Here is a 26,339-nt window from a genome sequence, read left to right on the forward strand (position 1 = left end):
AATCCATATGAAGAAACTGGCGGTCTAGAGAGTGAAAAAAAAGCCCTAGTTTCCGCGTCTGCTAATTCAGAAATAATATCTATAGCAACTTGTCTGCTTTAGACAAGTAATCAACAAAAACTTACAAGAGCAACGGAGAGATATTTTCCTCTTCAGTCTTACTATAACTTTGCATTCTCAGAACTCAGATTCTCTACATAAACCTTTCTTTTTCGCGTCATAGCATCAACATGGTGCATTCTGAACTTCAACAACTGCTGCATTATGTCGCGTCTGTTCTGACTAGCGAGGGGCCAATGTTTATAGAAGACCTGAGACCTATCTTTCTTTCAACCGTGGTGTCCACACTGCTTTATGGCTCTTAAACGTACAACTATTCAGACTGGCGATGATAGGATTTGGGATAATGAGATAATGGGATAATGGGATAATTGGCTGCAATAGGATTTGGAACTAGGTAGTACCTGTGTTTCGTAAAATACAAGACTAGGCATGCCGTTTACTTATATTTGTGTAATGCACCTGTAATAACCAAGCGAGCTTAAAAATCATAGGTCTGATTTGCCACAACATGCATATCTGTGCAGAGTCTTAACGAAAGAGGAACAAACAGCACACTGCCATAAAACAATTGCTGTTCCCAATATGATTTCTCCTTAAAGCTTTTCTGGCAGGACCTAATTTAATAATGTGTATTTCAAACATTTGCTTAGAGGATTGTAACGGCACATTTCCGACAAATTTTATTTTTCAGCTTATTTCAGCCAGCGTAATATGAGTGTCAAGAAGCTGTAAAATTTAGAAACCGTCACACATGGATATTTCACACTTTCCTGGATATTTTTACCTAATGGCAAACCTTGATAATGAATAGTTTAGCGAGGCAAAGGACATTCATGGATAAAGCGCGCCAAGCAGTGACAAATGGCATGCCTTCTTGAGTCTACAAGACGGGTCGGAAATATTTTGCTGAAACGCTTTGTACGGCTATATAAGATCCCATGTAGATGAAATAACATTCCACTAACCTTTTCTTCCGTACTTTCTTTTTTCTTAAGACGAGGAAGGCGCGTGGTAAGTATACTGAGGAAACATTTCTTTTCGGTACAAGCGTGCCTTCTTGCGTTTGTCTAAAATGCTGACCATAAGCTCCTATGTGCTGGAAGTTCGCGTTGACAAATTTTTTGCCTTTTTTATATCATATATATTTTTCTTTCACTTGTATATTCTCAAACAAAGTACTTCTGAAACTGCCCTTACAACCTGTTCTGTATTTCACAGAAATATTATTGTAGATTCAACCTGCCAAAAATCAATATACAAGCATTGTGCAAGGTGTTGTACAAGAGATAGTAACATTTCAAAGTCGTTCATGCTATAGAACATAAATGTAGTCTTTTGGGCACGAGATACTAAAACAAGGCGACAATAAATTCACAGAAATGAAAGTGCATGATCGAAAAAGGATAATGCATATCTAAATGTGACAGAATTTCGTACATTATCTTTTAAAACAAATTTGCCCAAGCCGCACCTTGATATTTACGAATTGATGCTGGTGACTTTTTAAGGCTCATTCTTCTAGAATTAATATTGAAACTACAACGAGCGTAGAGATCAGCTTCATGAAAATTGCGCTGAAGGTACATTTTTGTCCAACATGGCCGTTTAATTGTACGATTTGAAGTACGCAAACTTCAGGCAAGTAAGATACAAGGATGTTTAGCATTCTTTTTTCCTTTGGAAGGCAATGTGTGCTGCATTCACTGGTACCCCGGCATGTACATGTGGGAGTACGCTTTATCTAGCCAGTATGACGCATATTACGTGTTTTAACGTCAGTTTTTTGTGACGCTAGGAAATAATGACAACTGCGAAAGGTCGAGTTAACAATCGCCAAAGTATTGTGGAAAATTAGCTTACCAGGTACTGTTTTTCCTGTCGCCAGTGCTAGACCACCATGACACATCGCAAATTATTCTGGCAAACTAAACCAACGACCATCTCCAGAACAACCACGATTCATCAATCGTGCCTTCACCTTAATAGTAGTGAATTTATATTGGCGTGTGTTTTGTTCTATATTGGAACTGACCTCAGATGAAGCGGTACGTGCAAAGGAAACATGTCCATATATTATGCGCGATTCTTTTATCGAGTTCAACAGAACTGATAAAACGTGACAGTTGAAAAAGTTATGAAGCTCGTTATTATATGTCTTGTTCTTGACAACATCAAAACAGCACCTTTTGGTAGTGTAAACTGCTTCATTCGCGAGATGAAACGATTGTTCATTTAGTCGTACTGCCATGTATTTGTACTGCAGGGCCAGCGGCAACGCCTTGTGCCTCCTACTCGTGGCAGTCTGCATGGTCTTCATAATCGTCCTGCTTGTCACGGTGTTTGTGCTCACAAAAACTGGTGGGTAGACGAAATCGCATCTAAATACTCGGGCTAATGCATTTCTTCATAGCTAGTTTACGTAGCGCAGAATGCTTTGTTCGTGATGGCTGTGATGGCCTTGACATCACACGATGCGCAACAGTGGCAACGTGGGGGTTGGGGAGGTTATGAAGTTAAAATGCGATTTATTTATTTATTGTTTACAATACTGTGAGGTCTAGAAGGGCGTCACACAGGGACGGGTACAATGAAACGCGAAAAAATACAAATATTCAAACGAGTAGTTTAGGGCATTGTGGAGGGGGTGGATGCAATAAAGATACACCGCATTCAAACAGTTATTTAAGAATAAAACAATGATCTCAAAATATAACCAATTATCGCACTCTCGCGACATGATGCGTCCTCAATGCAGGCGTTCCAGGGGGAAAGGCGGTTACACTTTGCACTGGTGTTTGACAGAAAAGGATGAGGGAAAGCATTTGGGCGTTAAAAATAAATGAACACTCTAACCGATGATCAAGACGCGACGACATGTACGAACGTTCTGAACTGAATTCTTCTTTAAGGGAATGATTTTCTTCAAGACGTTTCTGAAAAAAAGGCACAGTGGAGAAAGCTTTCTTCGCTGATGCAGAAATAAAGCCAAGGTCTGATTCGAATAAAGAAATGCGAGCTGTGTGGGTATAAATTGGTAAGATGAAATGAGCTGACGTGTTCAGAGCTGACTAAATGGTATCGGCTAATACCTTTTTACCAAGTCCCAAACTGATGGCGTATGCTCTTGGTTAGGTCTGATTAGTGGGTTTGAGAGGCGTAATATTAACTAGGGTGGGCCCCTAGAGATATTCCTGCTTATGTACCCAAGAACCTGCATTGCTATTGATGTGTTCGAAGTGCCCACATCACGAAACGTTATTGTTCAATTGGATTCCAAGATATATATAGGAAGTCCTGTGTTCAAGGTGAGTTCTACCGAAGTGAGTAGTTGAGAATGAGCGACGTTAGACAGAGACATTGTTTTGCATTTTGTGGGACATAAAAACATCAGCTGTTATGTGCAGCACCATGGAATCTCATCTAGATCTCGTTGGAGAATAATTCTGTCATGCTGATTCGCTATTTCCTAGTATAGAACCTAATAATCGGCAAATAAATTGTTAGTACTAATAATCAGCGCAGGTAAGTCGATAATATATGTGAGGAGTAGTTATGAGCTCAAAACAGAGCATTGAGGAACACTTGGTTTTTGGCACAGTGTGGTAATGTAGAATCGGCAACCGTTAAAACTGGTCACATTTAGGAAAGAGTTTATCATTTCTGAATACTAGAGTCAATATGAAGAATAATAATTTTAAGAAGCAGTAAGTGCTGATACACATTGTCAAACGCTTTTCTAAAACCTGGAAAAAGTACAGTCAATGACATGACTTTATTTTTAAAGATGAAGTGTTGTGCATAAACAATTTTAGTAGCGTTTCTCCCGAGTAGTTCTTGCGGAACCCATGCTGAATGAATTGCAGAAGGAGTCCGAGTCCAGAAATGAGACGAGATTGCAAAATGTGACGTGCTCAAGGATTTTGTAATGCACGCTGATAAGTAAAATGGGCTTATAATTCCAAGAAGAATGCGGGCTACCTGATTTTATCAGACGCACTTTCCAATCTGTGGGCAAAGTCGAGCACTCAGTATGTTCGATGAAGAATTACAAAAAAAAATAGACGAGTACATAGCAGTATACCTAAAAAAACAGAATTCATTTCGTCGGCACCGCAGGCAAGCGATAGTTTTATACCTTGAATTAGCTTATGAATCCCGGCAAAATCGACAGAAGGGGGATTCGTGGAAAGCAGTTTGTCTGCGCATGTACGGGACTGTATCAGCACAGCAACCCGAAAATAATTTCGCGAACGTATCATTTAGGTAAAGGCAACATACTGCAGAACTCATGGTGTTGTCACCGGTGCCTGTAACAGATATGTTACTTTTGCTTTTTATATGAAGAGTGCTCCAAACTTTTTATGGCCAAATAGGAAACAATGACGGTCGATTGGTGTTAAAAAAGGTCCTGCGCTTCTTTTAACCTGGCACGATAATCATGCCAAATAGTATACGTGCGTATTACTGAAGTACTATGGCGCCAAACAGACGACACAAGAAGAAGAGACACGGACGAGCGCTTTTTAGAGACACGGACAAGCGCTGGTCCGTATCTCTTCTTCTTGTGTCGTCTGTTTGGCGCTATAGTACGTCAGTAATATGCACCAACTAGCCCAACAAAATGTTCTACAGTATACGTGCGACAGGGTTTTTACCAGAAGAAAAATACTTTTTTCTTGTTTCAGCATGGAAAGCGCTTTCTCGCGGAAACTCTGGGCAGCAGCACATACTTTGCTATTAGTGAAGTGGCTTTGTTTTTAACCAATGTCAAAATTTATTTTGTGGTAAGCCTGAATAATTCTTGAATACATTCATCAATGAATACTGCAAACTCATTATTAGGTGCAGCGTAATCGACGTTCGCTATATCTCTAATAAATTTTGTATTGTTCCTCTGCTGTCCAACGCAGCATCTCACAAAAAAAATTTAAAAGCAGTGATCGCTTGGTCTTGCGAAACAAATTAAAGTATATCGCACTAAGGTCGGTTCAAGGACAAAATAAAACTGCGATTCGAGCTGAAAATAAGAAGGAATGCTCGACAATGTAATGAATATTTATTTAGAACAACGTTATTACAGGTGATCCATGTTAAGCATAAAATCATTCTTATTTCAAGCAAGCTTTAGCCGATTTGTCCTTTGCAGACATGCTGATACTCGGCGTTTCTCAAACAATTGCTTTGGAAGTAAAATAGGAGGCATAAATGACCATGACGTAGGGTTTTTACTTGCGCTGCTGTCGTTTTTATGGCATTCTTGTGTGGTGGAAACCCTTAAGCGGTAACGTGAACTGCACACTCTCAGTATCGCTCGCTCAAGCATTGGCTAGAAATTTTATCAATTACATTAATTTCATTGCGTGCTTCCTATTACGGGGCCAGTTCGACAATGAGCAACGGCAAACCATAACTCATATATTGCTTAGGCTGGGATTTGAAGCGAATTCAAAATAGATGCTACCTATATTGGCTTGCCTAGCATATAAAGTGGGAGAGAAAATATGCACCGTTGTTTATTTATTGAGCTATGACGCCACAATGCTTGCTTATATAACAAAAATTAAATTTGTAATACCCGTGGTCCTTGTTTGCAGGGTTATTTAGTAGTTGTTTATAAGCCTAAACTTGTGCTGGAATGTTCGTATTTTTGAAATACCATGTTTCTTTTCGTTGAAGATGTAGCTAACTGGCACGTGGCGCCAGCCGTGATAACTCGGAATAGAGTGATATTGTTACGGAAGGATGAGAGAAGAGAATTAAAATGAACTTAAAAGATTTTACGTGCCAAAACAACTCTCTGATTATAAGGCACGCCGTAGTGGAGGGCTCCGGAAATTTTGACCACCTGGGGTTCTTTAACGCGCACCTAAATCTAAGTGCACAGGTGTCTTCGCATTTCGCCTCGATCGAAATGCGGACACCGTGGCTGGGCGATTCCGTGACCTCGTGCTCAGCAGCCCAACACCATAGCCACCGAGAAACCACGGCGGGTCAGAGAGAACTGAAAGAAAGAAGAATCTCGGAGGCGCTGGCTGCTGCGGTTTTCGGTGGTCTCATATACTCGGTTACTATATACTACTGTGGTTGTCGGTGGTCTTATATACTCGCAACATCCCCGTAACATATTAGTGAGAAGTGCGGGGTACCAGGGCTGAAACGGGGCTCCGCAGTGGACGTCGCATCACCGTCCGCACCATGGATGACGGTGAGCACGCGGAATAAATGTCACGTCGCCAGCTACGTCGTTGTCACCTTCAGTTGTCGTTGTGCGACCCAAGGATACTGGAACTTTCGGCGGGACTGATGGCGCCGACGTTGAAAAGTGGGTCGCCATGTACGAACGCATGAGTGCAACCAACAGATGGGACCCTACGCCAAGCTAGCTAACCTGTTGTTCTACGTAAGAGGCACGGCAAAGGTGTGGTACGAAAACAACGAAGAGGAGCTAACCAGCTGGGACCAATGCAAAGAGAAATTGAAAGAGTTACTTGGCAAACCAACCGGCCGTAATATTGCCGCAAAGCGGGAACTGGCCTCCCGTGGAGTCGTATGTCTCGTACATCCAGGACGTGCTGGCACTTTGTCGCAAAGCCGATCACGGCATGACAGAAGCTAAGAAGGTGGGGCACGTGCTTAATGGCATTGTTGACGACGCGTTTAATCTGCTTATGTACAAGAGCTGCACAACAGTTGAAGCAATCATTAAAGAGTGCCGAAAATCCCAGCAGACCAAAAGCCGTAGCGTCTTGCAACCATTCGCCAGACTTCCCAATACTACCGCAAGCGTCGACGTGTGAAGATCAACTCGCCCAGTGGCATGCGTCACCATATGAGGACGTGGTCCGAATCCTTAGACGTGAACTGGATTCGATGGCGCCCGCAGCTTTCTGTTCGCCTAGCCCTGATGCTACCACATTTTCAGTTCTCCTCGCACAAGCCATTGTTCGCGAAGAACTTGAAAACTGGTTTCCAGTCTCTGTGTGCTGTCGCGTGTCCTAGAGCTAACGAACGCCCTTCTACTATTTTCAATCCAACCCCGACGCTTCTCTCCGCGTTATCGTAACCCGACTGAGTGGAGAACTGCTGACGACCAGCCGATATGCTTCACCTGTTACCGCATTGGTCATGTCGCCCGATACTGTCACAACTCGTGGCCCTCAACACATCGCACGCCAACCAACCCGAGCCATTTTCATGGAAATACCGGCAATGTTTCGCCCCCCGCCAAGTCTAACCGTGCCGCCAACTCTGCTCGGAACAAGTGGTACAGCCACTCACCATCGCCACGTGGACACCAGTCTCGTTCACCGCAAACACGTCGCCCACCTTCCCGTTCGCCGCAGCCACGTCGCCTTTCGCCCACAGTGGCGTTTGGCCGCACCCTTTCGGAAAAGTAGGAAATGCAGAGCTCTGAGGTGGTGCTGCATTGCCGACTACTGCAGCAAATGCTCTGTCTGTGCCCACAAGAAGAAGTGTAATTGATGTTCAAATAGAAGGCGTACCGGTCCAAGCGCTCGTCGACACTAGAGTCCACCTATCTGTGATGAGTGCCAGACTACCTAGACGTTTAAAAGAGGTCCTCACCCCAGCAATAGCCCAAGTGCTTGGTGCGGCCGACGGTGGCGTGCTGTTTGTTCTTGGAAGGTGTACTACGCGTTTAATTATAGCCGGCCGCCCTACTTCTGTTCTCTTAGCTCAGATCGACAACTGCCCTCATGACGTTATCCTTGGATTGGAATTTTCATCCATTCATTCTGCTCTCATCGACGGCGTGACCGGCGTTTTTCACTTAGAACTGCCTCAACTCGCCGATGCTCCGTATACTGCCCCACCGCGCTTGTGCTCGCTACTAGATGTGCGTCTATCACCCGAGGCAGGCACGTACCCAGGGTGGAAGAGCCTGGCCCTCCCCCTCCCCTCCCCCCCGAAATTAAGCGGCATACCCCCCCCCCCCCTCTCTATCTGCCAAAGGCACCACTCCTCACACACATTCCTAAAGCGTCGACAAATCAATCTACTCGACGGTCAACATTTTGCAGCCTTTTACAGCGAAATCGGTATATTACTAACATTCGTAGTATTTTCTGGCGTCCGTTGGTAGAAAAAATCATGCGGGTCGATTTTGGTGACAATGCGAAAAGGGTCCAAGATCAATGGCACATACCGCTGTGGATTCGGGAAACTTTAACGCGCCCTTCGGAATTTTCGGGATTCGCCTACGTATGGGGAGTTCTTAATGGCTGCTTTCACCTACAGCGCGGGTGGGCCCGGTATTGCACAATATCGGGATCGGCCCACGTGTGGGTAGTTCTTAATGCCAGCTTCACATCCGCTGCGGGTGGGCCCGGTATTGCAATATCACCGAGATTGGCCTACGTGTGGATAGTTCTTAATGCCTGCTTCACATCCGCCGCGGGTGGGCCCGGTATTACAATATCAACGGGATTGGCCTACGTGTGAGTAATTCTTACTGCCTGCTTCACATCCGCCATGGGTGGGCCCGGTATTGCACTATATCGGGATCGGCCTACGTGTGAGAAGTTCTTGATGCCTGCTACACATCCACCGGAGGTGGGCCCGGTATTGCAATATCATCGGGATCGGCCTGCGCTTGGGTAGTTCTTAATGCCTGCTTCACATCTACCGTGGGCGGGCCCGATATTGCAATATCTTCGGGATCAGCCTACGTGTAGGTAGTTCTTAATGCCTGCTTCACATCCGCCACAGGTGGGCCCGGTATTGCAATATCATTGGGATTGGCCTATGTGTGGCTAGTTCTTAATGCCTGCTTCCCATCCGCCGCGGGTGGGCCCGCTATTGTAATATCAGCGGGATCGGCCTACGTGTGGGTAGTTCTTATTGCCTGCTTCACATCCGCCGCGGGTGGACCCGGTATTGGACTATCATCGGGATCGGCCTACGTGTGGGTAGTTCTTAATGCCTGTTCACATCCGCCGTGGGTGGGCCCGGTATTGCAATATCTTCGGGATCGGCCTACGTGTGGGTATTTCTTAATGCCTGCTTCACATCTGGCGCGGGTGGGCCCGGTATTCAATATCTTCGGGATCGGTCTACGTGTGGGTAGTTCTTAATATCTGTTTCACATCCGCTTGCGTGGGCCCGGTATTGCAATATCATCGGGATCGGCTTACGTGTGGGTACTTCTTAATGCCTGCTTCACATCCGGCAAGGGTAGGCCCGATATTGCACTATATCGGGATCGGCCTACGTGTGAGAAGTTCTTGATGCCTGCTACACATCCGCCAGAGGTGGGCCCGGTATTGCAATATCATCGGGATCGGCCTGCGTTTGGGTAGTTCTTAGTGCCTGCTTCACATCCGCCGCGGGCGGGCCCGATATCGCAATATCTTCGGGATCAGCCTACGATAGGTAGTTCTTAATGCCTGCTTCACATCCGCCACAGGTGGGCCCGGTATTGCAATATCATTGGGATCGGCCTACGTGTGGCTAGTTCATAATGCCTGCTTCACATCCGCCGCGGGTGGGCCCGCTATTGTAATATCATCGGGATCGGCCTACGTGTGGGTAGTTCTTATTGCCTGCTTCACATCCGCCACGGGTGGACCTGGTATTGGACTATCATCGGGATCGGCCTACGTGTGGGTAGTTCTTAATGTCTGCTTCACATCCGCCGCGGGTGGGCCCGGTATTGCATATCTTCGGGATCGGCCTACGTGTGGGTATTTCTTAATGCCTGCTTCACATCCGCCGCGGGTGGGCCCGGTATTGCAATATCTTCGGGATCGGCCTACGTGTGGGTAGTTCTTAATACCTGCTTCACATCCGGCGCGGGTGGGCCCGGTGTTGCAATATCATTGGGATCGGCCTACGTGTGGCTAGTTCTTAATGCCTGCTTCACATCCGCCGCGGGTGGGCCCGCTATTGTAATATCATCGGGATCGGTCTACGTGTGGGTAGTTCTTATTGCCTGCTTCACATCCGCCACGGGTGGACCTGGTATTGGACTATCATCGGGATCGGCCTACGTGTGGGTAGTTCTTAATGTCTGCTTCACATCCGCCGCGGGTGGGCCCGGTATTGCATATCTTCGGGATCGGCCTACGTGTGGGTAGTTCTTAATGCCTGCTTCACATTCACCGCGGATGGGCCCAGTATTCACTATCTTCTGGATCGGTCTACATGTGGGTAGTTCTTAATGCCTGCTTCACATCCGCGGCGGGTGGGCCCGGTATTGCAATATCTTCGGGATCAGCCTACGAGTGGTTATATATAGTTCTTAATGCCTGCTTCACATCCACCGCGGGTGAGCCCGGTATTGTAATATCATCGGGATCGGCCTACGTATGGGTAGATGCTTCACATGCGCCACGGGCGGACCCTGTATTGGAATATTTTCGGGATAGGCCCATTTATGCGGGGTGCATAGCGCCTGCTTCACCTTCACCGAATGTCGGCCCTGTGTTGCACTATCTTCGGGAGCGGCCCACTTATGGGGGGTGATTAACGCCTGCTTTCCCTCCACCGCGGGTCGGCCCAATATTGCACAATCTTCAAGCCAACCCGCAGCGGAGGTCAAACACTTTGCTTTTTGTTTGAGAGCTTTGACGGTCGTCAGCTTTCGCTGCCATTCCATCTTCACAGAAAGAAATGATTGTCAATTTTTTCACTCCTTTTGGATGGCGGTAATTATCGGGATCTCCTGGGGTGTTGAGGCCAGTTTTCTCATCGATTCCGTGTCCGTGTGATTACCTCAAGATAAATTCATTTGTCAACATCTATTGCATCAGGCAGGACGCAGTTTATAGCTGTTATCATATTATATTTTCTTTATAATGCCCAAGCCAATTTTATGTCCCCATGAATTCAATAATCACGCGCATCTCTGTTGCTTCGTTAGTTCAACTTTCTTTATTTAGACTGACCCAGGAGCCAGCAGAGGGATTCTGTTCATAGTCGGCTGGTCTGTATGCTCTTGGAACGAGTTGCGGGAGGAGAAAACGCCAGTTGCGCTTAACTTTTACTTTTTCCTCATTACTTGCTCGAGTGACGGGTCGCCGCGACACTTGCAGATCCTCGGAACCATATATCTGTGATATGGGTTAGATAAGGTGGAAAATAAAATACTGCGAAACAGTGTCCATTATCAGACCCTGCAATAACCGTTCAACCCATAAGCAATGACTGTCACCCGTTATCTCTTCTAGTTTTTCTCTTATTGTACAGCACTTTTCGTGAAAAATTGGCAACTGGAAGCAAGAGTCGCAAGGAGATGAGAAATTAAGCGATCTACTAAGGAAGAAAGCCAAGGCAACAGCCAAACAGGAAGGAAAAGCAATCCTTTTACAGCAGACAAACCATCCGTTAAACTAAAGTTAAACCGGATGGCTGGCTACAAAGCCGTAGATGGCTACAAAGCTGGCTACAAAGCTGGCTACAAGCTGTCTACAAGCTGACTACAAGCTGGCTACATAGCTAGTTACAAAGCCATACATGCGACCGCGACGGGGAACAGGCAAAGAAGGAAACGAGATACAGCCCGCGGGGAGGGTGGCGCGGGGCCGGGGGTGATGGTGCCGCGCCGGCCGTCTCCCCCGCCACGCCCGTCACCGGTCGCCGCCGTGCTCGTTCGACGTAGCGTCACTGTGGCGCAGCGAGAACTTACCTGCGTAAATATACCTCACGTGCTCGTGGAATTATTCCCTAAGAGCGGTAGACGATTCTTCGTCCTTAAACCCACGCTGCAGCACAGATTCGGGCACCTACTGCGGGGCGCGCGCGCGGCTTCCGGCGGCGAGCCTCTACTTGTTGCGGGCGACCTTAACGCGCCCCACGGAGCCTGGGAGAAACGCCCAAGGGCGAACACCTTTGGGAAGACTCGCAAGGCCAAAGGGTCGCACTGATCGCGAATCCCGCCGACCCTACACGCAGAGGGAACAGCGTGAGTGCGATACGTTACCAGACCTTGCGTTCGTTTCGAATGTAACAACAGTGCACTGGCAAAATACGATGGAAGATTTTTGGAGCGACCACGCGCTGAACGAGATCACGATTGGCACGGGCCCGAGCGGTCGTGGTACTAACCCTGAGGGCAAAGGTCGTAAGCTCAAACTCGTGAAATGGTACACGTTCCGCAAGAAGGGAGAAGAAGCGGGGCGAGGCGACGAGCCGATTATGGACATGGACGAGTGAACTGAGACGCTCAGAAGGGACGTAGGCGCAGCAACGAGCGACGTTCCGCCCGAGGTGAACCTCGAAATAATTGACAGCAGGCTCCTACACATGTGGGAAGCAAAGCGAGCCCTCCTAAAGAGATGAAAATACCAAAGACATAATAGGGAGTTGCGCAAACGCATACCACAGTTAGACAGAGGCATCGAAGAACACAACACGCACTCCAGGTATGCAGGGCACAATGGGAAGACACGTGCAACGGCCTTGAGAGGCAGAGGACCGGGCTGAGCGCTCGGCGCCTTTTAGAGCGCAGCTCTTTGGCGTCCGTTCCTGGGTTTCGCGTCGTCGTCGGCGTTGTCGTCGGCCTCGTAACCAGCTCCGCCCCCCTTTCAACCCCCCAGCGCTAGCAGCGACCGACTGATACCGCTGGATGCCGCTGACGCCTCTAGAGAGTAAAGATAACGTGACTGCATAGAACACCGTCGCCGCCATGCAGAAAGAGGAGGAAAGGGTCCCCCCCCCCTGTTCTTGTGTGGCGGATAGGGTGCTCTTCAGTTGCCGACGCGCCGGTTATTTCACGTAGGCCCCGGCACGTCGACGAATACGTGACCACCTTCCCACGGCTAGACCTGGTTCTTAGCGCTGCGGAAGCGAGGGTATCATATTGTTTGTGTCGGCATCGGCGGCGTTGTCCCTGAAACCAACTCCGCAGCTGGGGTTGACTCACTATCGGCGTCAGCGGCATCAGTCAGTCGCTGCTATCTCTTCCCTCCTCCCTTTATCGTGTTGTCCGCTTGCTGCGCGCGCTTCTGCCCCCATCGTTTGCTGCTGGGTGTACACGCCGCCCCCCTCCCCCCTCTTCCTGCGAGTCTCCGGTTGTCAAAGCGCCGGCTCGAACTTAATTCCTTTCTTCGCTCCTCCTCTAGTACAACCCCTGTGCGGTGGCAATCAGAGAGCCAGATCGGTGGCGGCGGATCTGTATATGTGCACCGCCCGAGCCGAAATTGCCGCTGCCATTCACCACTGCGAAATTATCTGCCAGTTCTTTCTGAGCCATGAGCGAGACGACCGATGGAAGTCCTCCGTCTGCTGCTGCTGCTGCTGCTGCTAAATGAGCTGCCAGAGCAGAGGCCCAGCGCCGTCGCACATATATCAGTCGAAGTCGAACATATATCAGTCTATTTCTCCGACCACAAAGCTTCCTTCATGACTGTCGAGAACTGTTAGTGGAGTCTTTGTTAAAGGAATACGTGTGAAAAATTAAAAAAAAAATTCTGTGATAGCGCATACATGTGTTGCTCGATTTCTTTGCCTCAATCTATCGAAAAGGTGAAACAGCTTATTTGCTGCGCTCAAATTTCGCATTAGGAAGTAACGTAATCGTCGGTGATTTTTTAGACACCTATTAGATCCGGACGAGACTCGGGCCGCTCAAGGCCACAAGACTCGTAGACTAGTAAGAGATTATAAAGGCGATAACTTCCTCGACGCAATACGTGACCGCTACTTTAAGAAGACCGAAAGCATCCAGCACGCCGAGTACGACGGCGTCGCAAACGAGAAACTGAAAGCGGAATTTAGCGAATCGGAAATTGGGATACTCCTGTTCGAACTAAACACTCAATCGGCGCCCGGCCCGGACCGGGTCACCAACAAGACTCTCCATAACCTAGACGACGAGTCATTCTCACGGCTCGCGGCCTACGTCAATGAGTGCTGGCGAGGGGGTTCTCTTCCCGAAGCGTGTAAACGGGCCCGCGTTATAATGATTCCTAAACCTTGCCAGCAAGTTACGCTCGATAATCTAAGACTGATTTCGCCTACGTCTTGCGTCGGCAAAGTCACGGAACATGCAGTTCTCACCCCCGTGGCCGACTTTCTCGAAAATCAAGACGTGTTCCCGCACACCATGCTAGCATTCCACCGCAACCTCTCCGCCCAGGACGTATTGCTTCAGTTTAAACACCAGATCGTAGACGACACTACCAGCTCCACTAAGGCAATTCTAGGCTTAGAAATTAAAAATGCCTTTGACAACGTTAACCACGAAGCGATCTTAAAAACAATTAGATCATTAGGACCAGGCCAAAGGATGCATAATTACGTTAGAGACTTGCTCGCGGCCAGGCGCGCATGCGTCGCCGTCGGCGACGAGGAATCGCCGGAATTTGAGACGGGTCCGTGCGGCACGACGCAAGGTTTCGTAATATCACCATTACTCTTTAATTTAGTTCTACTAGGTCTGCACGAGAAATTAACAGAAATGCAAGGATTACATCACAGTCTCTACGCGGATGACATCACCCTCTGGGTTCCCGGGGGAGGATGTGACGGTCACATCGAGCGAACGCTAAAGGCAGGAGTAGATGCAGTTCAGAATTACTTGCGTGGAACGGGCCTCGAGTGCTCGGCTACCAAGTCCTAACTCTTACTCTACAAACGTACAAGGAGAGGTCGTAAAACCCTGCGCGAAGAGGAGCGGGAATATTCCAAAATACGCATTACATTGGCAGATGGTACTCCCGTACCGCACGTAGAGAAAATTAGAATCCTATGGTTACACCTGCAGGCAAACGGCCATAACGGAGAGACGGTGCGAATACTTCATCGTTCGATTGATGACACAATCCGACTCTTGCGTCGCATCATGAATAGAGGCAATGGTATGCGTGAACAGTGCGCGATCCGTCTCGTGCAGGCGTACGCGATAAGCCACATAACGTATGTTGCCCCCTACCTGAGGTGTATAGGGTCCGAAAAAAACAAAGTCGAATGCATGATCTGAAAGGCTTTCAAGAGGGCGGTCGCCGTTCCACTCAACGCGAGCACCGACAAGTTTCTAGAGCTCAAAGTTGACAACTCCCTTAACGAGATAACCGAGGCGCACGACGTTGCGCAATACGAACAATTATCGAGGTCAAAGGCAGGTCGATGCATCCTCGAGTCGCTCAGCATCGCGTACGACACTCAGCATGGAGAAAAGACGGTGGTTCCCGCCTCTGTTCGCAACCGCCTGATCATCCCGCCGCTTCCCAAGAGCATGCACCCGACGCACCACGCCGGGAGACGTAACAAACGAGCAAGCGACCTTCAGAAGTCTGGTAACAGCAACGAGGGGGTGTACGTAGACGCGGCGCGATATGGAGGTGGTAGAAGCGCACACGCAATAGCGGTTGTAGACCGCACGGGTAGGTGCCCCGCGAGCGCCACGGTCACCACGGGACACACGGAGGCGGCTGAAGAAGCCGCGATAGCCCTAGCACTCGTCGCGGTGCCGAACGCTGCGATCGTGATCATCGACTCGCAGGCGGCCATCCGCGGTTTCGCGCGCGGTCATGCCTCGCGGGAAGCGGCCCGCATACTCCAAATGTCTGACGATGGCGACTGGTCATCGCCCTCGCAACCCCAAAATTTTACGGTCTTCCTCCTCTGGACCCCGGCACATACCGATGTTCCACTCGCGGGCAACGAAGCGGCCCACGCCACGGCTCGAGGTCTCACACGCCGAGCCGCCGCTGATTATGTGGCTGCCTCCGCCCCCGAGAGCAGGGCATCGGATCTGCCGGAATAGGACACTACAACAGAAGCACAGCAACAAGAAACACACTGGGCGTGGGGCGATCGCCTAACCACGTTTAGAGACCTCACCCAACACTACAGACTCGAAAGACGCACATTCCGGCCACCGCACGATAAATTGAAGAGGAACCAGGCCGTAACTTTACGCCTGCTCTAGACAGACACCTACCGTAGCCCCGCTATCTTACACCACTGCTATCCGCGTTTATATCCAACAGACGCGTGTAAAACATGCGGACAGAGAGCAACGCTGCGACACATGATCTGGGAATGTGCCGGCAACAACGGTAATCAAACCAGCTCCATTCGCGTCGCGTCCATAATCTTGGCCGTTGCCAGAGTAGGAGAAGGCTCGAGCTCGCTTCTTCCCGACACCGCCCCACATGCGGGGCGTAGGCGTCGCCGCCACTGGGAGGCGGCTATGAAAAATTCAGAGCTGACAAACCAGCTCTGGGCCGTTCGGCAAGCCGAAGATGCCGCTCGAATCCAAGGACTTCGAGCCGTCACCTGAAGTCACCACAGCAAGAACTGCCGGACTATTCTTCAATAAAGTTTCTTCTTCTTCTTCAACACCTTTCTATTGAGAAGGAAGTAGAGAAAACGCCCCTGGAAGTGGAGAATAATTCCGGGTGTTTTAAATGACGATTCTACAGTTATCAATCGAGCCGCTTGACGTAGCCATTTCCCTGCTGTTACGCAGTTGTACGGGACTGGTGACCACGCATGGTAACGCAACTTCCTAAAGGACAACTCGAGTCGGGTTTGCTACTTGGTAGAGCCGTAAACGTGGGATCCCAAAGAACTGCGATTGTTCCGCAAATATGCATTTCTCTAGAATTCTTCCAGAGCTAATTCAAAAAACGCTACTTGAAATGTTTACTTTGCACTTTCGCTTGTTAACTTGTTCTTGGCAAGGTTCTTCCTGTGCATGTTTCATGCGTGAGTCCATTTGGTGTGGTTCTTTGTTGTCCAACTAGAGGTGTATCTCAAAGGCATACCTGTGAGATACATGTGATTTCTATTCTCTTTTGTGGCTTTACGCGTCTTTATGGCAAGTAGTGGGAATTATGCACATTTGTACTACTAAAGTACCCTCCCCCTCATTTGGATAGAAAGGTTACCTTGGGTTAGGGCCTCACCCCCCCCGAGAAAGACTCCTGCGTACGTGTCTGACCCGGGGCAGGTACTTACGTCACTTTGAGCGCCCAGTCACAGGTTCCTGACGGTGAATATGTGCTTCACCCCATCATCGACGTACTTTTGGACCGGAACGTCGCTGTTCCGCATACGTAGGTCACGGTTACTAATAGCGACGTCGTTCTACTGCTCCTTCATTTCAGCCTGTGCCCTCAAGTGCTTCCGGCCGGCATGTTCATGGCCAGTGTTTCTAGTGGTTGCGAAATTGACATTGAGAGTCTGAATCCCGAGAATGGGTTATTACCAGCAATTGCAGCTGACAGCTCAGGTTCCTTAAGGGATGTCTTCGCGAAAATGATTGCACCTGACCTCACCTCTGCACAGGCCACGGACATACGACTCCTGCTTGAGTCGTACAGTGACATCTTTAATTTCGCTGACAGGCCATTACGCCAAACATCTGTTGTTCACCACCGCATAAACACTGGAGACACGAATGATATTCGTCGGCGTCTCTATCGTGTATCGCATGCTGAACGTCGTGTCATCCAATAAGAAATGAACAATGTGCTCCGCAAAGGGGTCATCGAGCCATCAGCCAGCCCGTGGGCATCGCCTGTCGTCCTTGTGGAAAACGAAAATGGTACCTGGCGTTTCTACGTCGATTATCGCCACTTAAACAATATCACGCGAAAAGACGTCTACACACTACCACGCATCGATGACGTCTTCGACTGCTTGCATGGTGCTAAATACGTCTCGTCCATCGATCTTCGATCCGGCTACTTGCAGATTTCAGTTGATCAATTGGACCGCGAGAAGGCGGCCTTCATCACGCCGGATGGCGTATATCAGTTCAAAGTCATGCACTTTGGCCTATGCAATACTTCTGCTACATTTGAACGTATGCTGGACTTTCTTCTGCGGGTCTACAAATGGACCAACTGTCTTTGTTACCTTGACGACGTTATTGTTTTTCCTCCCACGTTCGGCTGCCACCTTAGCCGACTTGCTGCAATTCTTCCGGTCTTCCGAAAAGCCGGCCTTCAGCTGAACACCACGAAGTGTAAATTCAGGTGCCGTCAAATCACAATGTTGGAACACCTCGTTGACGCATCCGGTGTCCAACCAGATCCGGAAAAAGTTCCCGCCGTGCGCAGTTTCCTTGTGCCATGTTCTGCCTGACATGCGCTGCTTCGTCGGCCTGTGTTTTTACTTACGCCCTTTCGTCAAAAACGTCGCCGACGTTGCTCGGCCTTTGACAGATCTTCTAATGAAGAACGCGTCATTCTCATGGGGCCCGGAGCAGGCTCGCGCGTTCGCCGCTCTCATCGGATTTGTGACCACCCATCTTATACTTGCCCACTTTGATCCATCAGAGGCGACCGCAATCCACACTGACGGAAGCGGCTATAACATTGGCGCTGTTCTCGCCCAAGACCAGAATGGTACCGAGTACGTGATAGCAGACGCCAGCCATCTGCTGTCCACTGCCGAGAGAAATTGCTCCATCACCGAGCTGGAGTGTTTGGCTTTAGTTTGTGCTGTCGCCGAGTTCCGGCCATATTTGTACGGACGCGCGTTTTCGGTCGCAACAGACCACCACGCACTCTGCTGTCTATCTACCCTACGGGATCCGACTGAATGGCTTGGCCGCTGAGCTTTGCAGCTCCAGGAACTGTCATTTAATGTCCATTACAAGACTGGACGCCTCCACAAGGACGCTGACTGCCTCTTGCGTCACCCCGTGGATCCTACCGGTCCTGTTGCTCATAATCCGGTGACCTGTGTGATGGCTTTGACTGATGTGAACGAATATGACTGATATGACTGATGTGAACGTGAGCGCTGAATAACGCGATGCATCCTTACAGCCCTTCATCGCTCGAGTGCAATCTGGCCGCACCGACGGAACGTGTCGCATGTTCGTGCTGCATGACGGCATCCTCTACCGCCGCAATATCTACCCTGACGGTCCTGAATAGCTGCGTGTCCTTCCTCGGGATCTGCGACCCGTCGTTCTCGAACCACTTCACGATGCACCGAGAGCGGGACACCTTGAAGTTTTGCGTACATACGACCCCATACGACACCGGTTCTTCTGGCCAGGTCTCTACGGCCCTGGGCGTCGTCAAGTCGCAACTTGCGAATTATGTCAGCGCCAGAAGAAACCTCCCCTGGCACCTGCCGGACGACTCCATCCCATTGAAGTTCCCTCTGAACGATTCTTCTGCGCAGGCCTTGCCCTGTTTGGCCCTTTTCCGACGACTAGAGGGAACAAGTGGATCGCTGTCGCTACAGATTACGCGACACGCTACGCGATAAGTAAGGCGTTACCGACTAGTTGCGCAACTGACGTCGCCGATTTTCTCCTGCACGACGTCATTCTCCAGCACAGTGCACCTCAACAGTTGCTAACAGACCGCGGCCGCTCGTTCTTGTCTAGAGTCTTGGACGACCTCCTCCGCTCTTGTGCAATTGAGCGCAAGCTGTCCACCGCCTACAGCCCACAAACGAACGGTCTTACGGAACGTCTCAACCGAACAATCACAGAGATGCTTTCAATGTACGTCTCCAACGATCACCGCGACTGGGACGCCACGCTGGCTTACGTGAAGTTCGCGTATAACTCATCGCGACGTGACACCGCATGATATTCACCCTTTTATCTCTTGTATGGTCGTGACCCTGCACTGCCGTTTGACACAATCATCCAGTCTGTACCACGTGTTGCAACTGAGTACGCTCGTGAAATCATCGATCACGCTCGCATGGCACGTGAAGTCGTCCAATCTCGTTTATTAGCCTCACAGCATATACAAAAGAAGCTTTACGACCGCTGCCATCGTGATGTTAAGTTCGCACCATGTGCTTGGGTGCTCCTCTGGTCACCATATTGTCGGGTTGACCTCTCTATGAAGCTTCTCTCTCGCTACACAGGGCCTTATGATGTCCTACGCCAAGTTGACGACATCGATTACGAGATTTCGACGCCACAATTTGACGCATCTTCAAGTCAGACGCCTGTCGACACCGTGCACGTTTCGCGCATGAAGCCATAGTTCGCTCTAAATGTTTCGCCTGCCATGTGCCGAGACGGCGCTTCACCACCTGGCGGTCCTGTTACGGAAGGATGAGAGAAGAGAGAGGAAGAAGATTGGAGACGCTGGCTGCTGCGTGTTGTTGGTGGTCAGCCATCTTAGCTGTTCTGACTCATCCTCTATATATATTGTAAATATAGTTTTTATATACTCGCAACATCCCCGTAACAATATTTCAAAAGTACCTAATTAAAGTGGTAGAACAATACCAAACTGACACTTGAATATTGTAAATCAATGGAATTTATGAGAACACAAAACCAAAACAACCATTTTTCCCCTTGAACGACACAGCTAGAGCTCTAAATTATTCTGCAACTTCGAATCAACGCGAGCAAGCAGCATATTTATTTTGCCACATCTAGTAGTTTCAGTTTCAGTTGATTGTTCATTCAAGGCATATAGTTGGCTGTTAGTATTATACAGGCGGGTCTCAAAGTGAATCGACTGCAGCGGTACGGGACCCTCCGGCATTCTGCATTGCGTCATTGTCAAACACAGAAAAGATACAGCACGCGCTGAAAACAAATGGTGTTGCAAAATTACTATTATGCATACCTCAAATGAGCGAGAGGAGGATATATTTTGCCTCACACTTCCATACGCATTGCTCCCCACTTATTTATTTATTCAAAATACCCTCACACGCAAATGCATTGTAGAGGAGAGGGGTAACAAAGGAACGCAAAGTTATACCAAGCCATACAAAAGAAATGGTAACGCAAAAACTATTCAGGCTGAATACAAGAAATAACAAAAGATTAATCAAACAGTGTGATAAAAAGAAAATGACACGCTATATGGCACACTTAGAATGAAAAAAAAAATGCAAATGATGATTGGCTGAACAACGCATAATCCATCATGTAAAAAAATCTTGGCAGGAAGGTGGTGCCAGTCACGTGAGGTGTTTGCTATGAAAGATTGTAGGAATGTGTTTGTGTGAGGTGATGCATACTCTACAAAAGTGTCAACCCGCGATGAAAGGTGCATAGGTGGAGGGATAAGCGAAAAAATTGCATGTTTTTTCCTAATAACATTTGGTAGAGTCCTTTAATACATTTGTTTGGTCCAAAAGTGTGTACTTTGTACTTTGTGATACGAAGTTTAAGGAAATGTATATATAATAAAAACTAAGCGGATGTTGCCTTCAAGATTCGCAAATGCTTCAGGTGCATGCAGGTTGCAAAAGCACGGCCTTCGAGATCAGATTTTCTCACTCAAAGGAAGCCGTAGTGGGAGGCGCAGAGGTATTTAGGCCCCAATCATTGGGTTTACAGTGCCAAGGTAGGCTTCCTTATTTATAAAGCGTATACGGGGACTTCAGCCGAACCATGAGCGAGCTATACAGACACACGCGGTACGATTCGGTGTCCGATCCGACGTGCGGAGCTGCATGCTACGGCATTAGTGTTCCTGTATATGCTCCCTGCGGGAGCATATACAGTAACTCTACGGCATGAGCGGCGCGTAAGCTCCGCCCACATCCCACTCCCCAGCTTGAGTTCATATCCACGTCGAGAAACGCAATATAAACAACTCTGCACAACACTGCTTCGCTTTACGCGAACGCTGTCGATAAAATTATGCCCCTGTGAGTGACAGAACACTTCACGACGGCGGGTTGTCCACTGACGGCTCCGCTAAAGGCAGTGATAGGGCCGCTAGGCATAGCTAGGCGGACGCTGCAGCCGACGGCGCTTGCGATCCAGTCCGAGCTCGTCGAAGAGTGCTTATTTTTGCCAAAACAATGAACACTGTACACTTAGGTCGGCCGTAATTGAATACAATTGGTTTACTCGACGCAGTCGTTGCGAAGGGCAAACGTGCAAGCGAAGTGAGCGGCCTCGCTCAGACGGTCGGTGTGAGTTGTGTGCTCGCGAAAGGCCCTCGCGTTGCGGCTCCCAATCTCACCAGTAGCTTAGTGCTAGTGTACAAGGCGCTGGTTTGCATAACAGGCACACGTTCGAGATAATTTTACTGAACTGCTAACTATTTCATGTCAAAAACAAACTGCAGCAGGCAAGGAAAAAGAATAACTGCGAGAAACCGGCCAGCCAGCACCGCCTCCGTGGAGGGAACGTCAGAGAACGTCACATGCCAGCCGCGCAGCCATTGGCTGCGGCCAGACGACGGTGCAGTTGTCGGACACGTCGGCCGATGAAAATCTGCCCAGTTTGTCGCACGCCGGACGTCCGATCCGGCGCTTCGGCACGGCAAAACACCTCGATTCGGGCTGCAGTTTCGGCGCGTCGGACGCCGGATCGGACACCAAATCGGACCATGTGTCTCCCGCTTTAGTTGACGAACACGAGCCGATCAGCGCGCCGTCCGTGCAGCTCCGTCTAGCGCGATGGTGCATGGCCTACGGGCTTCTTTGACACCTACTGAGCACAAATTCATGATCACCGCTCATATACACGCTTCCCATGGCACTAGCTGTCGTGTTTTCGAGAATACGTGCCCGCATCTTGAATTGGTGCGACCATATTTCCTCTTAGCGTCTGGTATTAGAAGCAGTTTTTTTCTATGAACATTCTACTATCATCTGTTACTAGGAAGTTGATTAAAAATTAGGAACACAGTTACTGTGCAAAAAAACATTTTTTTAATGCCGCCAGTCTTTGCATATTCATTTATAGTTCAGATGCTGTTATATGTTCATTTTTCACTAAATCATTTTTAACAACTTTCTAGTAACCAGTGTTACTAGAAAGTTGATTGAAAATTGTGGAAATTTACACCTGTCCATGAAACAAGACTATCTTGCACCAGCCATATTCACTGAATAATTATAACCTTACTGAATAATATTCATGCATGTTTTGTAGCTTGGGTTATGTACTTTAAGAACATAATTATTTTTATTGACTTCCTATTGAATCGTGTTTCTAAAAAGTTAAAATAGTGTGTCTTAACTTTCTAGTAACTTTCTTTTTACATACTGAAGTTAGAAAAGAAGTAACGAACTTTCTTTTGACAAACGTTACTAAAAAGTAAAAGTCAATAGGATGTTACTAATGTTGATAAGATGTTGATAAAAGTTTTAAAGAAAGTAAGGAAGCATTTTTGTATGGGGTTCTCGCAGTCGACAATGCCTCAGAGGACGCGAGCATACACAGCAATGTATATCAGACGTACTAAATGTTTTCCCACTTCTATTTGTCTCGCCACAGACACAGACCTTTCCGATGAAGGTGCCGATGGCGGTAATGCCGATAGATCTGAAGATCAAGGGCGAGCGGGCGGCGTCCGCAAGCCACCCACTAACCAAGGTTTGTACCTAAATGAGCACTTGTGCCACAGCGCCCTCTCTACGGCCACTTCTCACAAATATGCATAACGTAATGCGTCTAGATAAATAAAAAAAAATTCAATGATTGAAACGGCACATCGAACGATTATGTGGAAAGGCTTGTGACAGGAATCTTTCGCGAGCGCTGACAGCGACTCGACTAGCTAGACAGTTCGACATATTCTCCCCCATATTTTGAAATACGCTTTAACTTTAAGCCCACGCTTGACGTGATCTGACTGAGGCCTGGAGTGTGAATGTGCCGAAAGCGTTCATCGCATTTCTATTCTTGTGACGAAGGCGAGCATGGGGTTTGAATTCGGATTCCTTTCCGGAAACCGAGGGTAAGGCAGCTGCGCGGAAAAGATCAAAACGCAAGAAGCGCAAAAGCGTAAAACAGACGCCATGAATATTGATCTTACAATCGAGGTTTTTTGCTGATGAACTGACATATACAAGTACAAATAATTGAAGCAATATATCATATCAGTCAAAAAACAGAAATAAGAATATCTGGTCGCCTATCTCAACAGTCACCTTTTATCAAGATACGTGGTCAGTTTTTACTTCATTAGAACGTCGCAGGAAATAACGTTCATTGTAAAAATATTCACATCAAGGCGATTGTGGGGGGGGGGGGGGGGGGAGGGTGCTTAGAAGTGTCTTATAGCTTTAATATTTATTCCACTTCTAAAATTGTGCGCGTACATTTACCGCTCATCTCATTGCCATTTCTTGAGCAAACTGTCCAACTCAGCAATGGTCCATACAGTGGAAAGCTCACTAACAGGAAAGAGCACGCTCAAGGTTGGGCTCGCGATCCGTGGTCCATGCTTTGAGATAGTGGCCTGTTTATCCGACGTACGCTTCTTTGGTCACAGTCAAACGGAGTATACAAAACATTCGTAACAGCTGACAAACATCTGACAGTGTTACTCAGTGCTACGTCGGGTTATACTACCTCCATTGGTAACTTACTAGCATGTGCAGTTTACTAAGGCGACTAAACCCACAGATGACGACGTCCACGCCTGTCTTTATGAGAATCTTTGAACTATAGAACAGTGCGAATTACCTGGGAATACGTTTTTTTTTCTTCCTGGAACATCAGTATCATAGCTGCCATCTTTCCAAGTGCCAGCTTTATTAGCTGCCTAAATAGGTTGCGTGCAATAGACGAAAGGAAACACTTGGACAACCCCGCATCAATAAGGTCACAAGCCTGTATGTGGAAGCCAGTTTCATTATATAGCTGCATGACTTAGGCAGACCGTTAACAAAGGTTAAGCGTCTAACCATTTTCATTATAAGCTTACAATGTGCTGAACTATCGAGGAGTAACGGTTTGTTGCCTCGGCGTGTGTAAGCCCAGCGCACACGGGTTGGTAAATACAATGCTAAAATGAACCAAATGCAGCCATTCTGTGGCACTCCCTGCGTCAAACTTCAGGACCTAGGTCCGAGGAAGCATGTTCATTGTAGTTACTGGAATGCGGCGGTAAGTACTGGTTGTCGCAGTACAGAAAGATTAAGTATGCATCAGCCTACATAAAAAGAGGCAAAAGAGGCAATCCCTCAAATGGTCAGGCCAACTAAATGTTACTCAAAGGAGAAGCAATACCTATACGAATGCACATTCCTTTTCGCTGCATGGAATTCGAGCCACTTCATGACGTATTCCATAACGCGAAAATTCAGTACGCTCCAACTCGCTGTTTTCTAAAGAACATTTACGTAGAAGAAAAAGGCAAAAAAGTCATTGTCTGAACGAGCAGGTCAGGGGAACACAAGTACAAGGTAGACCGTGCTCGTTCGGTGCATTGACCCCGGTATTATCAAACGCTCCTCGACTCGACCCTCTACTCGAAACACCCCTTCAGTGAAGGAAAGCCCGAGCGTTTCGCTCGAGAATCTCAAGGTAGCCCCGCACCGCTGCCGTAGCCCCACTCCTCGAGTGCAGTTAGAGGGTAAGCAAGGCTGCGATGTGATCTGAGCCTCGCCTTGTCTGCTTCTTACCTGTTGCCTCTATAGCTTTTGATGCCACAACGATGCTGCGCATCTTCAAGGACGTCGTTATGCGGCCAAGTGAAATACTCAGGTGTGCTTCAGCAGCGGCGTAATTATACAGTGGCGCCGAAACAGATCGGCCATACTTTAAAAGATAGCACCAGTCAGTGCAGTAATTTGTCGTGTTTTTCCACACATGAGGCAGTTGATGACTGACATACGGGTGTTCTGCGTGCGATCGCCGAAAGCCCTAGAGCGGAGTAAAAGGCCTGGCGCTTCCATAATAGGTGCGAGCGCCAGTGCTTCAAATCCTTCTCGCGGAAGATCGTACAAAAGCTGCATCAGTTCAAGTACGGCGCGATAGAATGCGACTGCGGCGGACTTCGACCACCGAAAAGAGAACAACTCTCAAAATTCCTGCCATTAGTGGGTGTATCGTCTGTGTCAGATTGCTCCTTGCAGATCTGGCTGCGCAAGCAGCACCATTCTCCCCGCCTTGAGCGGCTTATATTCGGATAGATGGTCCCTCCCTACGCTACTCCAAGGGCGGCGAAGTGCGCTGCAGCAAGGCTACTTTCTCTGTGAACGAGCGGGTACGTCGCTCTAAATTTTGCAATTTTTCTTGCTTTGCACCAGCTAGTTGCTCTTGTGTTGCGACCATGTGCGACCATGTGCGCTACTAACTTTGCAAAAAAAATTTCGCAACGTACAATTATGTACGCTCCGTATAGTATTGTTTTTTGCGAGATTTTTTTCTTTTTAATCTTGCAGCAGCTATGATGTGAATCGCGCCTCCTAATTCTCTCCCATTAGCGACCGCTACCTTGGGTGCTATAACGGAAAACCATTCCAAACATTTCTATTCAAATTGTGCAATCAGTCCACCGCGATTGGTCAAAAACTTTTGGACCACGCCCACTTCACCTGTTTGTCACGCGACGTCACGAAAACCGCAATAGCTCCCCATCTGATATGACGTGTGCACGCTGCTTATGCGTAATTTG

The 26,339-nt window shown here is 48.2% G+C and overlaps 1 protein-coding gene across 6 annotated transcripts in view; it reads left to right on the forward strand.

Annotated features, from left to right (window-relative positions):
- The window catches only part of LOC135917712 (uncharacterized), a 147,292-nt gene that overhangs the window by 20,051 nt on the left and 100,902 nt on the right, over positions 1–26,339 (forward strand). For 5 of the 6 annotated variants that reach the window (XM_065451273.2, XM_065451278.2, XM_070536096.1 and 2 more), the window contains exons 5-7: positions 1,059–1,074; positions 2,327–2,421; positions 23,210–23,308. In XM_065451273.2, the coding sequence (XP_065307345.1) occupies positions 1,059–1,074; positions 2,327–2,421; positions 23,210–23,308 (210 nt within the window). The remainder of the gene's footprint in view (positions 1–1,058; positions 1,075–2,326; positions 2,422–23,209; positions 23,309–26,339) is intronic. The other variant, XM_065451275.1, reaches the window with a different exon arrangement.

Source organism: Dermacentor albipictus, chromosome 3 (assembly GCF_038994185.2).
Source record: "Dermacentor albipictus isolate Rhodes 1998 colony chromosome 3, USDA_Dalb.pri_finalv2, whole genome shotgun sequence".
Lineage (NCBI taxonomy): Eukaryota > Metazoa > Arthropoda > Arachnida > Ixodida > Ixodidae > Dermacentor > Dermacentor albipictus.